This window comes from Pristiophorus japonicus, chromosome 4, assembly GCF_044704955.1.
Source record: "Pristiophorus japonicus isolate sPriJap1 chromosome 4, sPriJap1.hap1, whole genome shotgun sequence".
Lineage (NCBI taxonomy): Eukaryota > Metazoa > Chordata > Chondrichthyes > Pristiophoridae > Pristiophorus > Pristiophorus japonicus.
Window position 1 is genome coordinate 45,429,600 of NC_091980.1, and position 15,707 is coordinate 45,445,306.

The 15,707-nt window shown below is 45.1% G+C and overlaps 1 protein-coding gene across 1 annotated transcript in view; it reads right to left on the reverse strand.

Annotated features, from left to right (window-relative positions):
• Window positions 1-15,707, reverse strand: part of gabra6b (gamma-aminobutyric acid type A receptor subunit alpha6b) — a 53,171-nt gene that overhangs the window by 22,552 nt on the left and 14,912 nt on the right. The window contains exons 5-7 of the mRNA XM_070877208.1: window positions 13,523-13,675; window positions 11,544-11,758; window positions 6,590-6,602 (exon numbers count right to left, since the gene is read on the reverse strand). Of these exons, the coding sequence (XP_070733309.1) occupies window positions 6,590-6,602; window positions 11,544-11,758; window positions 13,523-13,675 (381 nt within the window). The remainder of the gene's footprint in view (window positions 1-6,589; window positions 6,603-11,543; window positions 11,759-13,522; window positions 13,676-15,707) is intronic.

Here is a 15,707-nt window from a genome sequence, read left to right on the forward strand (position 1 = left end):
AAGAGGAAATAAAGATTCTAATTACCTGGCAGTGTCTGAGATTTAGTGAAAAGATGAAACCTATGTTAAAAGAGTTGACCAGACTAAGATAGACAAAGAGCGAGATGACTATGTTCGGACTGATCGACGATCCAACAGATAAAGGATAGGGTGAGTCAGGGGACACCCTGCCACTCTATGCCACAGCGAGCGCCCCAGACTTAGAAGGAGAAGTGGTCCCCGTGGCACCGTTGGCTGCCCGGACCTGTACACTGAAGGTGCAGGGAGTTGTTCCACTGGATGTACTCCTCAAGTATGAAGTGTTTACTCCTGGAGAGAAACAATCCATACTGAAGGACTTGCCATCATTGAAACCCAGACACAGCAACACTGACTTCTGGAGAATATTAGAAGAAATGTATGATACATACAATATGTTTGAAAGAGATGTACATCAATTAGTTCGTGCAAAATGCCTGAGGGATAAATGAAACTTGTTGGACAATGCCATAAAGAATCAGATGTGGGTCCCCGAATTAGGGGTCACCTAGCTGATCATGCAGCATCATACAATAATATTAGGGATAAAACAGAAGAAAGGAGAAAAGAGTAATGAGTATGGAGAACGAATGTGGACGGCCTACCAGGAATATTCTGGACAAGCAGTAAGGACGACCCCGCATTCTTAAAAATGTTTAAAGACGGGCTTTCGGCCAAACACCAAAAGGTGTTACAAATTGGAGTAGTAGCGGCCCAAGACTTCGACGGTATAATACTCTGGGCGTGCCAATTAGATAATAAAGTCCCCGGGGGAACCACTGCGGTGCAGCTGCTACCGGTAAGCCCTCTAGGTGTTAAATCCAAGAGAATTAATGGGAATTGCTTTAATTGTGGTAAACCGGGACAGATGTCCAAAGACTGTCACCTCCCAAAGAAAGGCGGGTCGGATGTGAAATGTAGTAATTGTAACGGCTCCGGGCACACCAAAAATCAGTGTTGGGGTCCCGGCGGAAGTCAGGCAGTGCAAAGTCCTAAACAAACCTCCCGGACCACCGAAAAGGGAGGCATGGAGGAGTTGCCTAAGGACCAACTCCTAAAAATCATAAAAACGATGGCCACCGAATGAAGGCCATCGGCCCCTGTGAAGACTGACAATGAACCCCGAATTCACGTTATTGCACTGTTAGGGGGCTGGCAGTCTGACATGTCAGTCTCCATAACAGATATGCCTCTGCCAACTACTAGACAATCACTATTGATACGGGGAGAAGGTGGAACCACGACCCGGGCACTACAAAGTGAAGTGATGGTCCTCGACATGGCAGGGATACTAATATCAGCCTAATTCTGGGTGTGCAATAATCCTGAAGGAACTATTTTGGGAATTGACCTATTAGACCAACTGGGCGCACTAATAGACCCCAGAGGAAAAAAGATAATTTGGAAAGATTGTTCGAGTCGAGAAAGGATGACCCTGTGGGGCCGTAACAAGCTAGAGAATCATGCTCACGTAAGCAGCATACAGTCCTTGACCCGGGACTGGTCTAAAGAAGGGAGATGGGGAACAATTTGCTCATATCTCAGGAGGTATTGGCAACATCGAAACAGGACTGTGGACTCATGGACACAGAGCCCATCACACTAGCGGGTCCAGAACATAAGGCACGTAAACAGTATCCCATACGACCCAAGGCCCGCGAGGCGGTAGCCCGGATCGTCCAAGACTTGGTGGCCGACAGAGTACTAGGGAAACAGTCACCAGTGTGGCCAGTCAAGAAGCCAGACGGATCACACTGACTGATTATTGACTACACTGCGCTGAAAAAGGTCATGCCACGGGAACACCCCGTAGTAGCCACTCCAGTGACTATTTTTAATTGTCTAAAACCCGAACATAAAATCTTTACCATATTAGACATAGCCAATGGATTCTGGTCAGTACCCCATTCCTGAGAATCACAAAATAAGTTTGCCTTCACCGTAGGAGAACGGCAGTACACCTGGACCAGGGTATCACAGGGATTCCACAACAGCCTGGCCATATCCCACCGGACTATGAGCCGAGTGTTGGAGAACGTAGACCTGACTCCCTACAGGAGTACCATCCTACAATATGTAGATGACTTGTTAATAGCCTCCGAAAGCACAAAAGGCCACACCGGGGCATTCGTAGAAATCCTGGAGGCGCGCCAGAGATCCGGGTTTAAAGTGAACCCAAAGAAAGCCCAGATAGGACTGCCCAAAATACAGTACTTGGGGCACGAAATCTCACAAGGGTATCGGGCCATGTCCAATGACAGACAGGACGCCATTAGGTAGATGCCCAACTACTGTAAGGGGGGTAAGGAAGGTACTGGGACTTTTTAACTACTGCAGAAATTTTGTCCTTAACTTCGTGGTGCTCGCGGAACCCCTACAGCGATTGATGAATGGGGGAAAGCCTTCCTTTGAATCCACAGACTGGGTACCAGAGTAGGAAGCGGCATATAAGGGCCTAAAGGAAGCCCTCATGTCTGCCCTGGCACTAGAACTGCCCAACATGGAGCTACCATTCCATATTTACTGTGATAACCAGGGAAGTTTCTTTGGAGCCGTGGTCACCCAAGCCTGTGGCGACCGGCAAAGACCCGTCGCCTACTATTCGATCCAACAGTTGTTGGTGGCGGCAGGACTGTCCAGTTGTGTAGCAGCACGAGATTGTACAATATGGGCAGTGAAAGTTAGTGAAATGGAAGTAACGACCGAAGATATCTTGTTACATACGAAACACACTCTGGTAGAAATGTTAAACACGGGAAAACTCCGGGCCGTCTCCAATGCCCAGAGGGCAAAATGGGAAGCTATCCTGTTGCCCCGGGATGACTTGGTAAAGATAGTGAGGGACACCAGTGAGAACCTGGCAGGAGGAATTCTGGGCATGGGAGAACCACATGAGTGCCACCCAGTCGAGTGAGAAGATGCCCCGGGGAACATTGGCAAAATACCTGCGGTCATCCCCCTGCAAAACAGATACACCGCTTTGGGTACTGTTGAGGGCGATGACTCATCAGGGGGGAGCAGCAGCAGCCAGGTTCATGGCACCATGGCTGGCTCTGCTGCACAGTGGGAGAGTGATAGGGGATTCAATTGTAAGGGGAATAGATAGGCGTTTCTGCGGCTGCAACCGAGACTCCAGGATGGTATGTTGCCTCCCTGGTGCAAGGGTCAAGGATGTCTCGGAGCGGGTGCAGGACATTCTGAAAAGGGAGGTGAACAGCCAGTTGTCGCGATGCATATAGGTACCAAGGATATAGGTAAAAAACGGGATGAGGTCCTACGAGACGAATTTAGGGAGCTAGGAGTTAAATTAAAAAGTAGGACCTCAAAAGTAGTAATCTCAGGATTGCTATCAGTGCCAATAACTAGTTAGAGTAGGAATCGCAGGATAGCTCAGATGAATGCGTGGCTTCAGCAGTGGTGCAGAAGGGAGGGATTCAAATTCCTGGGACATTGGAACCAGTTCTGGGGGAGGTGGGACCAGTACAAACTGGATGGTCTGCACCTGGGCAGGACCGGAACCAATGTCCTAGGGGGGAGTGTTTGCTAGTGCTGTTGGGGAGCAGTTAAACTAATGTGGCAGGGGGATGGGAACCTATGCAAGGAGAAAGAGGGAAATAAAATGGCGTCAGAAGCAAAAGATAGAAAGGAGAATAGTAAAAGTGGAGGGCAGAGAAACCTAAGGCAAAAAACAAAAAGGGCCACATTACAGTAAAATTCCAAACAAGCAAAGTGTGTTAAAAAGACAAGCCTGAAGGTTCTGTGCCTCAATACGAGGAGTATTCGGAATAAGGTGGATGAATTAACTGCGCAGATAGTAGTTAACGGGTATGATGTAATTGGCATCACGGAGACATGGCTCCAGGGTGACCAAGGCTGAGAACTCAACATCCAAGGGTATTCAGCATTTAGGAACGATAGACAGAAAGGAAAAGGAGGCGGGGTGGCGTTGCTGGTTAAAGAGAATATTAATGCAATAGTAAGGAGGGACATTAGCCTGGATGATGTAGAATCGGGATGGGTGGAGCTGCAGAATTCCAAAGGGCAGAAAACGCTAGTGGGAGTTGTGTACAGACCACCAAACAGTAGTAGTGAGGTTGGGGACAGCATCAAACAAGAAATAAGGGATGTGTGCAAGAAAGGTACAGCAGTTATCATGGGCGACTTTAATCTACATATTGATTGGCCTAACTAAACTGGTAGCAATGCAGTGGAGGAGGATTTCCTGGAGTGTATTAGGGATGGTTTTCTAGACCAATATGTCGAGGAACTAACTAGAGAGCTGGCCATCCTAGACTGGGTGATGTGTAATAAGAAGGAACCTTCTTATCAATTAGCAATCTTGTTGTGCGAGGTCCCTTGGGTAAGAGTGACCATAATATGGTAGAATTCTTTATTAAGATGGAGAGTGACACAGTTAATTCGGAAACTAGGGTCCTGAACTTAAGGAAAGGTAACTTTGACGGTATGAGGTGTGAATTGGCTAGAATAGACTGACAAAGGATACTGAAAGGGTTGACGGTGGATAAGCAATGGCAAACTGTAGTGTCTCTGCACCTTGTTACAAACTCACACGAGGCATGGATATATCAGACACGGTCACTCTGTGACCTTCACTTTATTTCCAGGACTGAAGAGTGCTGATCCTGGGTGGGATCTCCCCTTTTATACCTGGAAGCCCAGGTGAGGAGCTCACTCCCTGTGGTCAGGGTGTGCATTACAAGGGTACAGGTACAGTATGCATGAGTTACAGTTACATACTTATAGTCATTGCAAGATGGTGAAATACATGACACAAACATTTAAAGATCACATGGATGAACTTCAGCAATTGTACATCCCTGTCTGGAGTAAAAACAAAACGGGGAAGGTGGCTCAACCATGGCTAACAAGGGAAATTAAGGATAGTGTTAAAGCCAAGGAAGAGGCATATAATTTGACTCGAAAAAGCAACAAACCTGAGGACTGGGAGAAATTTAGAATTCAACAGAGGAAGACTAAGGGTTTAATTAAGAGGGGTAAAATAGAGTACGAAAGGAAGCTTGCAGGAACATAAAAACTTACTGCAAAAGCTTCTATAGATTAGTGAAGACAAATGTAGGTCCCTTGCAGTCGGATTCAGGTGAATTTATAATGGGGAACAAAGAAATGGCAGACCAATTGAACAAATACTTCAGTTCTGTCTTCACGAAGGAAGACACAAATAACCTTCCGAATGTACTAGGGGACAGTAGGTCTAGTGAGAAGGAGGAACTGAAGGAGGGAAATTGTGTTAGGGAAATTGATGGGATTGAAGGCCGATAAATCCCCAGGGGCCTGATAGTCTGTATCCCAGAGTACTTAAGGAAGTGGCCCTAGAAATAGTGGATGCATTGGTGATCATTTTCCAACAGTCTATGTACTCTGGATCAGTTCCTATGGATTGGAGAGTAGCTAATGTAACACCACTTTTTAAAAAAGAAGGGAGAGAGAAAACGGATAATTATAGACCGGTTAGCCTGACATCCTTAGTAGGGAAAATGTTGGAATCAATCATTAAGGATGAAATAGCAGCGCATTTGGAAAGCAGTGACAGGATTGGACCAAGTCAGCATGGATTTATGAAAGGGAAATCATGCTTGACGAATCTTCTGGAATTTTTTGAGGATGTAATTAGCAGAGTGGACAAGGGAGGACCAGTGGATGTGGTGTATTTGGACTTTCAAAAGGCTTTTGACAAGGTCTCGCACAAGAGATCGGTGTGCAAAATCGAAGCGCATGGTATTGGGGGTAATGTACTGACGTGGATAGAGAACTGGTTGGCAGACAGGAAGCAGAGTGTCGGGATAAACAGGTACTTTTCAGAATGACAGGCAGTGACTAGTGGAGTGCCGCAGGGCTCAGTGCTGGGACCTCAGCTCTTTACAATATACATTAACGATTTATATTGAGGAATTGAGTGTAATATCTCCAAGTTTGCGGATGACACTAAACTAGGTGGTGGTGTGAGTTGTGAGGAGGACGCTAAGAGGCTGCAGGGTGACTTGGACAGGTTAGGTGAGTGGGCAAATGCATGGCAGATGCAGTATAATGTGGATAAATGTGAGGTTATCCATTTTTGGAGCAAAAACACGAAGGCAGAATATTATCTGGATGGCGGCAAATTAGGAAAAGGGGAGGTGCAACGAGACCTGGGTGTCATGGTTCATCAGTCACTGAAAGTGGGCATGCAGGTACAGCAGGCGGTGAAGAAGGCAAATGGTATGTTGGCCTTCATAGCTAGTGGATTTGAGTATAGGAGCAGGGAGGTCTTACTGCAGTTGTACAGGGCCTTAGTGAGGCCTCACCTGGAATATTGTGTTCAGTTTTGGTCTCCTAATCTGAGGAAGGACGTTTTTGCTATTGAGGGAGTGCAGCGAAGGTTCACCAGACTGATTCCAGGGCTGTCATATGAGGAGAGACTGGATCGACTGGGCCTTTATTCACTGGAGTTTAGAAGGATGAGAGGGGATCTCATAGAAACGTATAAGATTCTGACGGGACTGGACAGGTTAGATGCGGGAAGAATGTTCCCGATGTTGGGGAAGTCCAGAACCAGGGGACATAGTCTTAGGATAAGGGGTTGGCCATTTAGGACTGAGATGAGGAGAATCTTCTTCTCTCAGAGTTGTTAACCTATGGAATTCCCTGTCGCAGAGAGTTGTTGATGCCAATTCATTGGATATATTTAAGAGGGAGTTAGATATGGCCCTTACGGCTAAGGGGATCAAGGCGTATGGAGAGACAGCAGGAAAGGGGTACTGAGGGAATGATCAGCCATGATCTTATTGAATGGTGGTGCAGGCTCGAAGGACCGAATGGCCTACTCCTGCACCTATTTTCTATGTTTCTATACCCTTAGACGATCCCGATCTGGTGTTGTATGTCGACGTGTCCCGAAAATATATAGATGGAGTCCCCCATATTGGAAGGGCTGCAGTAAATCAGAGACGAGAGACCATATTGAATGGAACTTTAGACGGAGGACTATCGGCACAGGTGGCAGAACTGACCGCACTGACCGAAGCTCAAGCCAAGGGAAAACGGGTCAATATCTATATCTATGCTTTCGGCGTAGTACATAGAAACATAGAAACATAGAAAATAGGTGCAGGAGTCGGCCATTCGGCCCTTCCAGCCTGCACCACCATTCAATGAGTTATTGGCTGAACATTCAACTTCAGTACCCCATTCCTGCTTTCTCGCCATACCCCTTGATCCCCCTAGTAGTAAGGACCTCATCTAACTCCTTTTTGAATATATTTAGTGAATTGCCCTCAACAACTTTCTGTGGTAGAGAATTCCACAGGTTCACCACTCTCTGGGTGAAGAAGTTCCTCCGCATCTCGGTCCTAAATGGCTTACCCCTTATCCTTAGACTGTGACCTCTGGTTCTGGACTTCCCCAACATTGGGAACATTCTTCCTGCATCTAACCTGTCTAACCCCGTCAGAATTTTAAATGTTTCTATGAGGTCCCTTCTCATTCTTCTGAACTCCAGTGAATACAAGCCCAGTTGATCCAGTCTTTCTTGATAGGTCAGTCCCGCCATCCCGGGAATCAGTCTGGTGAACCTTCGCTGCACTCCCTCATACATGACTATATGACTGCCTGGGGAAGACGCGGGTTCGTCATCTCAGGGGCGAGGCCATCAAGCATGAGGGCCCTATTAGGCTGCTATTAGATGCTGCTAGTAAACCTGCCCAAGCGGCAGTGATAAAGGTGAAGGCCCACCAATGAGTGGTGGATGAGATACAGAAAGGAAATTAGGCGGTGGACCACACAGCCCAATGGGCCTCAGAGTCCAAAGCCCAGAACCCAGAACCCGTAAGCACCCTGGCGCTTGGGGAAGACGGTATAGATGCAAGGAAACTACAGGAAGATACAAGTGAAAAAGAGAAGGATTGGAAGGACATGGGCGGGGCCCAGGGTTCAGACTCCATATGGAGATGGGATGGCAGCGTGATTGCACCCGAATGCATACGACGTATTTTGATGGAACTGCATCACGGGATGGATCACTGCGGACATAATGGTGTAACTACTAGTGTTTCTCGGGATGGTGGTGGCCGGCCATGGGCGGATGGGCAGCCAAATACTGTCAACAATGTATTACATGCGCCCAACACAACCAGGCTATAAAGATCCCAGTGCCCCATCAGCCCCGCCAGCGGGGATCATAGGAAAATCTCCAGAGTGATTTTACAAGGCCACTACCAAACTCTCGAGAAAGGAAATATTGTTCGTAATAATAGGTCAATTCACACAGTGGGTGGAGCTTTCGCAACCCGCAACTGTACCACGTGAATACTGGCTGAGGAGGTGATTCCCCGTTGGGAAATACCCACGCAGATTGATTCAGACCAGGGAAATCATTTCACCGGGAAAGTAATAAAGGAAGTCTGTAAGACTCTAGGCATTAAACAAAAGTTCCACATTCCGTACCACCCCCAAAGTTCAGGGATGGTCGAGAGAATGAATCGGACTCTTAACACTTCACTGGCCAAGGACATACAGGAAACCGGGCAATCCTGGCTGGAATTGTTACCCAGAATATGAATGAGATTGTGAGCAACCCCAAATCGGACTACAGGGCTAACACCCATGAGCTAATGACAGGACGTGTCATGAAATTACCGGAGGGTATAATTACAGGAAGACCGGACCTGGGACCATTACGGGACTGAATCACACAGTACGTAGCAGAATTAAGCAGTTAAAAGATATGAGCCAGGAAGTCAGGGAGCAACAGGAATGTAGGACCATGATGAGGACTTAGGATCCCCGGCAGACGTGCCGCAGGTAGGAGAAAAGGTAATGGTCAAGGAACAGGGTTCACCCCTCGGGGGATCGGGCCGTACAAAATCTTGATAAGTGATGATACCTGCGCGTGTGTGGAAATGGAAGGAAAAGAGCATTGGAAACACTGGTCCCAGTGGAAACCAACTGATAGCCTGAGGGCATCCACCCTTTCTCTTTATAGGATGGCATCCTGGAAAATGCTACTGCTGCTCCGAGAGACAACTCAGGTGTACACAGACGATGGTGAAGACCCAAATGACCCGGACTACAGATAACACATAAGCCCCGACGGAGTCAGAATATATGGGATCTTCCAGCCTGGGCAGACAGGATGGCTGCCAAACTACGATGACACTTCAACACGTGGATGTGAAGACCTGGTCAAAATCTGATGGATATACTTGTACTGAAAAAATAAAAAAATATGTATGTATTGTCCTTTGCATAGTCGATGAATGAGAGGACCATTCTCACTAAAGAATATGAAAGACTTTATGGACCCATTTAATTTACCGCACAATGCTTTCCGAGCAGTCACCATATATGAGCCCGAGACGGGCGCAATATGTGTATGGTCAAGTGAGATAAGGGTCTGATTTATCTATAACTGTGAAAATGAAGCCGGGTCGTGCCCGTCGCCCCGTTAAGAGTGAAGTGGGTCGACGAGTGGCTAGCAACTACTGCCCCACTCGAGCCGTTACGTTGCCCTGAATTGACGCCAGGTCCCCCGAGTGGGATAGTCTTAAGGGCAGAGGGTACGGAATTGTATGACAATGTACATCACAAGATTGTGCCAGTTATAGTAAACTTAACAGAGTTAGGATTACCAAGTAGGTGCAACGTAAGACTGCATAAGCTGTAAGAGAGATTATTATATACGGTGCTGAGGGAAGCCGCTGATGCCACAGGGCATCCTGCTTCAGGGGACACTCAGAAGAACTCTATCAACATAAGCGAGGACTAGTCAATGATATTCTAACTGGAGTAAACACAGGGACATCTCTTGTCAATGCCCTAGACATACAGGGTGTCCAGGCCAGGGCAGAGCACTTGAAAGGGTTGTTGAAAACCCCTGGTACAAAAAGACAACCAGGCCATCCAAACAAGGTGGAGCTTGGGGAATGGACAGTGCAGGATTTATTAAAGGGGATCGCTGTAATGGAAGGACACACCGCCACCATCAACCTGTTGATTGACTGGGAGTATGATGATGCCGTCGTCTCTGTAAAGAGGGAAATTTGTCACTCCTATGGTAACTGGATCCATCAGGCAAGTAAGACACTACCTGAATCAGATCCAAAGGGGCGAGGTGCCCGACTGGATAAACAGTACCCACCTTCATGACATTGCACAACTGCCTGGGGCTTTGGATACATGTACACTGAAAGGAATGACAAGGGTATATCCTGTGGTGTAAGGGTGTGTGGACTTACACCGACAACTAGTGGGCATGATTCTCTTTTAAACCCCGGGTCCCAGTAAATATTGGACATGCCTGAATGGTATATATCCACCCCAGAGAACAGATGACCCTAAACATCACTGACAGACTCACAGACGAATTAGAACAGAATGGGGAACCGGTGAGGGCTCCAATTCTTCACCAGAAGACCTGAAGGAGATTAAGAAAAATCTCCGGAAGACCCTTAAACGGTATCATGTCCTAGAACATGACCTGGCCATGTTAGGCAAGGAGATCGATAAGGAACTTCGAGATGCACAAGGGTACCTCCGAGCATGGAACTGGGGGCTGAATGTAAACATTCACCCTTGGATTAGTATAATCTCTCACATCCCAGTGACTGTGCAGCAGTTGCTAGCACTGAGCTGGGTTATCATGGCATGTACCTTTTGCAGGAGATGCAGAAACCAGAGAATGGTGAAAGCCATCACAGAGCAGGGAAAGCTGCTTGGGAAGAGTGTGCAAGACTCAGGGATTATTTTGTTTTAGAAGCAATATACATCCCTAACCTAGCGGCTGATCACCACAATCGGAAGTGAGATGCATAAGGCAGGTAACTTACTAATAGTTGGTAGCCTTGGTCGGGGTAGCCATGGACCAAAAGTGGGGGACAAACCGTTCTTCAGCAATGAAGGGGTTAACATTGCACCTTGCACGCTACGGATTTCCACTTAATCAATTCTTAGAAATATAATTAGGACACACACACACCAGTTCAGAGTGACTAAGAACACATGACCCACGTCATAGACGAAGAACAATGGCTGTGATCAGACGTGATTACACTTAAATTGATTACACTTAAAAACTGCTGAATGTTGTTAACCGTAACTGGCACGCGTACCTGGTGTATATTCTTAGTTGATCAAGTAAATGTATAAATATTTTGACAAAATGTTGTTCAGAGAGATTGGGTGTTGGACTGAGTTGGGAACTCAGGCGTGAATTGCTCTCCCTTGCAAGTAAAAATAAACGGCTTTTAATTTGTACCAAACGGACTTGTGTGTCGAGTGTTGCATAAACATTCCATTTCACTAATTTTATACACCATGCTTGAAATTATCTTACACTCTGCATAAAGTTATCTTCTGGAAACAAATTCAAAGACATTTTTATTATGCCAGATAAGAATAAGATTAAGCAGGCAATTTACAAATGATGTGTTATCATGGCTTTGCCTTTTCTTGTCAACAGGTGTGGGCTCACTTACCGAGACTATCTCCTCCGATTCAGGCACTCCAGTCACTGCTGACAATGCTGCTGTTCTAGTTGCTTTCCTTTGGGCTTTTTGAGCCTGAAGATTTGTGAAGTAGTTTACAGCTGCAAATTCGATGAGTGCAGAAAAGACAAAAGCGAAGCATACAGCTATGAACCAATCCATTGCAGTAGCATAGGACACTTTTGGTAGCGAGTGGCGTGCGCTGATGCTTAGTGTAGTCATGGTCAAAACTGTAGTGATTCCTTCAGCAATTAAAAAGAAAACAGTTAATCTACTGAGCATTGTTAGTATTTGGAATTGATAACAGATTAGAAGGTCAATAATTGTTTTTAATTTTTTTACTTTGAATTTCTTTAATCCCTTATTAATCCCTTATAAGACAGCGGCAGTTTCCACATGTAGGCTGATGACATCCAGCTCTACCTCACTGCCCCGCCACAGTCTCTAAATTGGCAGATTGCTTGTCTGACATCCAGTTCTGGATAAGCAGACATTTTCTCCAACTGAATACTGGGAAGACCGAAGCCATTGTTTTTGGTCCCTGCCACAAACTACGTTCCCTAGACACTGACTCCATGCCTCTCCCCAACTCCTGTCTGAGGCTGAACCAGACTGTTCACAACCTTGGTGTCATATTTGATCCTGAAATGAGCTTTCGACCGCAAATCTGCAGCTAAACTAAGACCGCCTATTTCCACCTCTGTAAAATCGTCCGTCTCCGTCCTTGCCTCAGCTCATCCGCTGCTGAAGCCGTCATTCATGCCTCTGTTACCTCTAAACTTCACTATTCCAATGCACTCCCGGCTGGCCTCCCACATTCTACCCTATGTAAACTAGAGATGATTCAAAAATCAGCTGCCCATGTCCTAACTCACACCAAGTCCTGCTCACCCATCAACCCTGTGCTTGCTGACTTACATTGGCTTCCGGTTAAGCAACACCTTGATTTCAAAATTCTATCCATGGCCTACCCCTTCCCTATCTCTGTAATCTTCTCCAGCCCCAACCCCCCAACCCCCGCCCCAGAGATGTCTGGCTCCTCTAATTCTGCACTTCTGACCATCCCTGATTGTAATCGCTCAACCATTGGTGGCCATACTTACTGTTGCCTAGGCCCCAAACTTCCTGCCTAAAACTCTCCGCCTCTCTAACTCTCTTTCCTCCTTCAAGACCCACCTTAAAACATACCTCTTTGACTAAGCTTTTGGTCACCTGTGCTAATTTCTACTTATGCGGCTCACTGTCAAATTTTTAGCGATTAATACTCCTGTGAAGCGCCTTGGGGCATTTCACTATGTTAAAGTTATTGCTGTTATTATTCCTAAATGTCAAATTATGGTACATTTCGTGGCATGGACCCTTGCCCACTAGAAATTCGACTATGACTGTCCAAACTTAATGCACTCATCACTTTCACAGTCACAACAGGGCAATTTTACAGTCCAAATCTGGACTGGATTCAAAATTGGGCAGAATTCTTAATTCAGTATGTCACCACTTCTCACGTATTTGCATTTTAGAGTTTTACAACATCGCTAGAAAATGCCAAAGGGAACAAATAGTACATGAAAAGCACACATTAATCAGAAAACTGTAAAACATTATCACTTATTCTTTAAGTTCATTATTAAAAAAAAATCTTCACATAATTCATTGACATAAACTTACATAAATGACAAAAAAAACAATGAGAAAACAGATCGAATGCTTCAGCTTCCAAGTCACCACACACAATGATGTACAAACAGACAGTAAAGGTTTCCATACCCGCCATGGTACGAGCAGGGACAGATTCTTTATTTATCCAGAACACAACCTGAGACAAAACTACAGTCATGGTGCATGGGATGTAAGTCTGAGTGAGATAATAGCCTAGTTTACTTTGTAGGTAAAAATATACTATCTGTATGGAGTATTCACCTGAAATGGATAAATGATGATGGTATATAAACAAAGACTGGATAATGAATACAGCGATTAAAAAGGTGTTGTAAATCAAGGCATACCGAATACTGTTCTAGCTGGGACAGACTCCTTATTAATCCAGAAAGACACTTGAGAGAGAATTACTGTCATAATGCATGGAATGTAAGTCTGAATCATAAAGTATCCCATCTTCCTTTTTAAGTGAAAATACACTGTCATCACTATGTATTCACCTGTTCGAAGACAAATGTGAACATTGTTGTGATCATAACATTATATTATACATTTTGTTCTCTTCATATGGGATGACATACTGTAGATTGAGTAATGCATAAAGGATGTATCAAGAAAATAGAGAATACAGCATGAGAAATGATATCACAATACATTGCAAGTGATAAAGGTCCAATTTTGTTTGCATCTCATCCTTACAAGAAAAATATATGTACCCTATCACACGTTTCCAGATTGTATTCTGTTGATACAAAATTAAAGACATGTATATTCTATCACTTTTTAGAATTACCATTAATGAAGACTGTCATAGCTTGGAGGTCACGTGTAAATTATAAGATGTTGCGGCTCTGAGTTACCCAGTAACATTGAGGTTTAGCTCTGAGACTTAAGATAACGCCAAAATTTAAAGGAATTAAAACTTAGAACGGCTGCTTAAATTACATTTACATAAGAACATAAGAAATATGAATAGGTGTAGGCCATTTGGCCCTTCGAGCCTGCTCCGCCATTTAATAAGCATGGCCGATCTGATCATAGCCTCAACTCCACTGTCCTGTCCTGCTGCAACTGTACAGGGTATTGGTGAGGCCACACCTGGAGTACTGCGTGCAGTTTTGGTCACCTTACTTAAGGAAGGATATACTAGCCTTGGAGGGGGTACAGAGACAATTCACTAGGCTGATTCTTATCAATTAGATGATAATATCAAGGAGATGAGGGGGTTACCTTATGATGATAGATTGAGTAGACTGGGTCTTTACTCGTTGGAGTTCAGAAGGATGAGGGGTGATCTTATAGAAACATTTAAAATAATGAAAGGGATAGACAAGATAGAGGCAGAGAGATTGTTTCCACTGGTTGGGGAGACTAGAACCAGGGGGCACAGCCTCAAAATACGGGGGAGCCAATTTAGAACCGAGTTGAGAAGAAATTTCTTCTCCCAGAGGGTTGTGAATCTGTGGAATTCTCTGCCCAAGGAAGCAATTGAGGCTAGCTCATTGAATGTATTCAAATCACAGATAGATAGATTTTTAACCAATAAGGGAATTAAGGGTTATGGGGAGCAGGCGGGTAAGTGGAGCTGAGTCCACGGCCAGATCAGCCATGATCTTTTTGAATGACGGAGCAGGCTCGAGGGGCTAGATGGCCTACTCCTGTTCCTAATTCTTATGTTCTTATGTTCTTATGTTCCCATAACCCTTGACTCCCCAAATTAAATATATTAAATGACCCAGCCTCCACAGTTGTCTGGGATAGAGAATTCCAAAGATTCACAGCCCTCTGAGGGAAGAAATTACTCCTCATCTCCATTTTAAATGTGCGCCCCTTATTCTGAAACTATGCCCCCAAGTTCTAGATTCCCCCATGAGGGGAAACATCCTCTCTGCATCTACCCTTTCAAGCACCCTCAGAATCTGATATGTTTCAATAAGATCACCTCTCATTCTTCTAAACTCCAATGAGTAAAGGCCCAACTTGCTCAACCTTTCTTCATAAGACAAGCCCTTCATCGCGGGAAACAACCTAGCGAACCTTCACTGAACTGCCTCCAATGCAAGAATATCCTTCCTTAAATCAGGAGACCAAATCTGCATGCAGTACTGCAGGTGTAGTCTCTCCAATGCCTTGTACAGTTATAGCAAGACTCCCCAACTTTTATACTCCATCCCCCTTGTAATAAAGACCAAAATTCCATTTGCCTTCCTAATTACTTGCTGTACCTGCATGCTTACTTTTTGTGTTTCCTGCACAAGGACCTAGATCCCACTGTACCACAACATTTTGTAGTCACTTTCTATTTAAATAATCATTTGCTTTTTTATTCTTCCTACCAAAGCAGATAACCTCACATTTTCCCACATTATACTACACCTGCCAAATTTTTGCCATTTCACTTAACTTATCTATATCCCTTTGCAGATTCTTTGTGTCATCTTCACAACTTGCTTTCCTACCCATCTTTTAATCATCAGCAAATTTGGCTACATTACACTCAGTCCCTTCATCCAAGTCATTAATATAGATTGT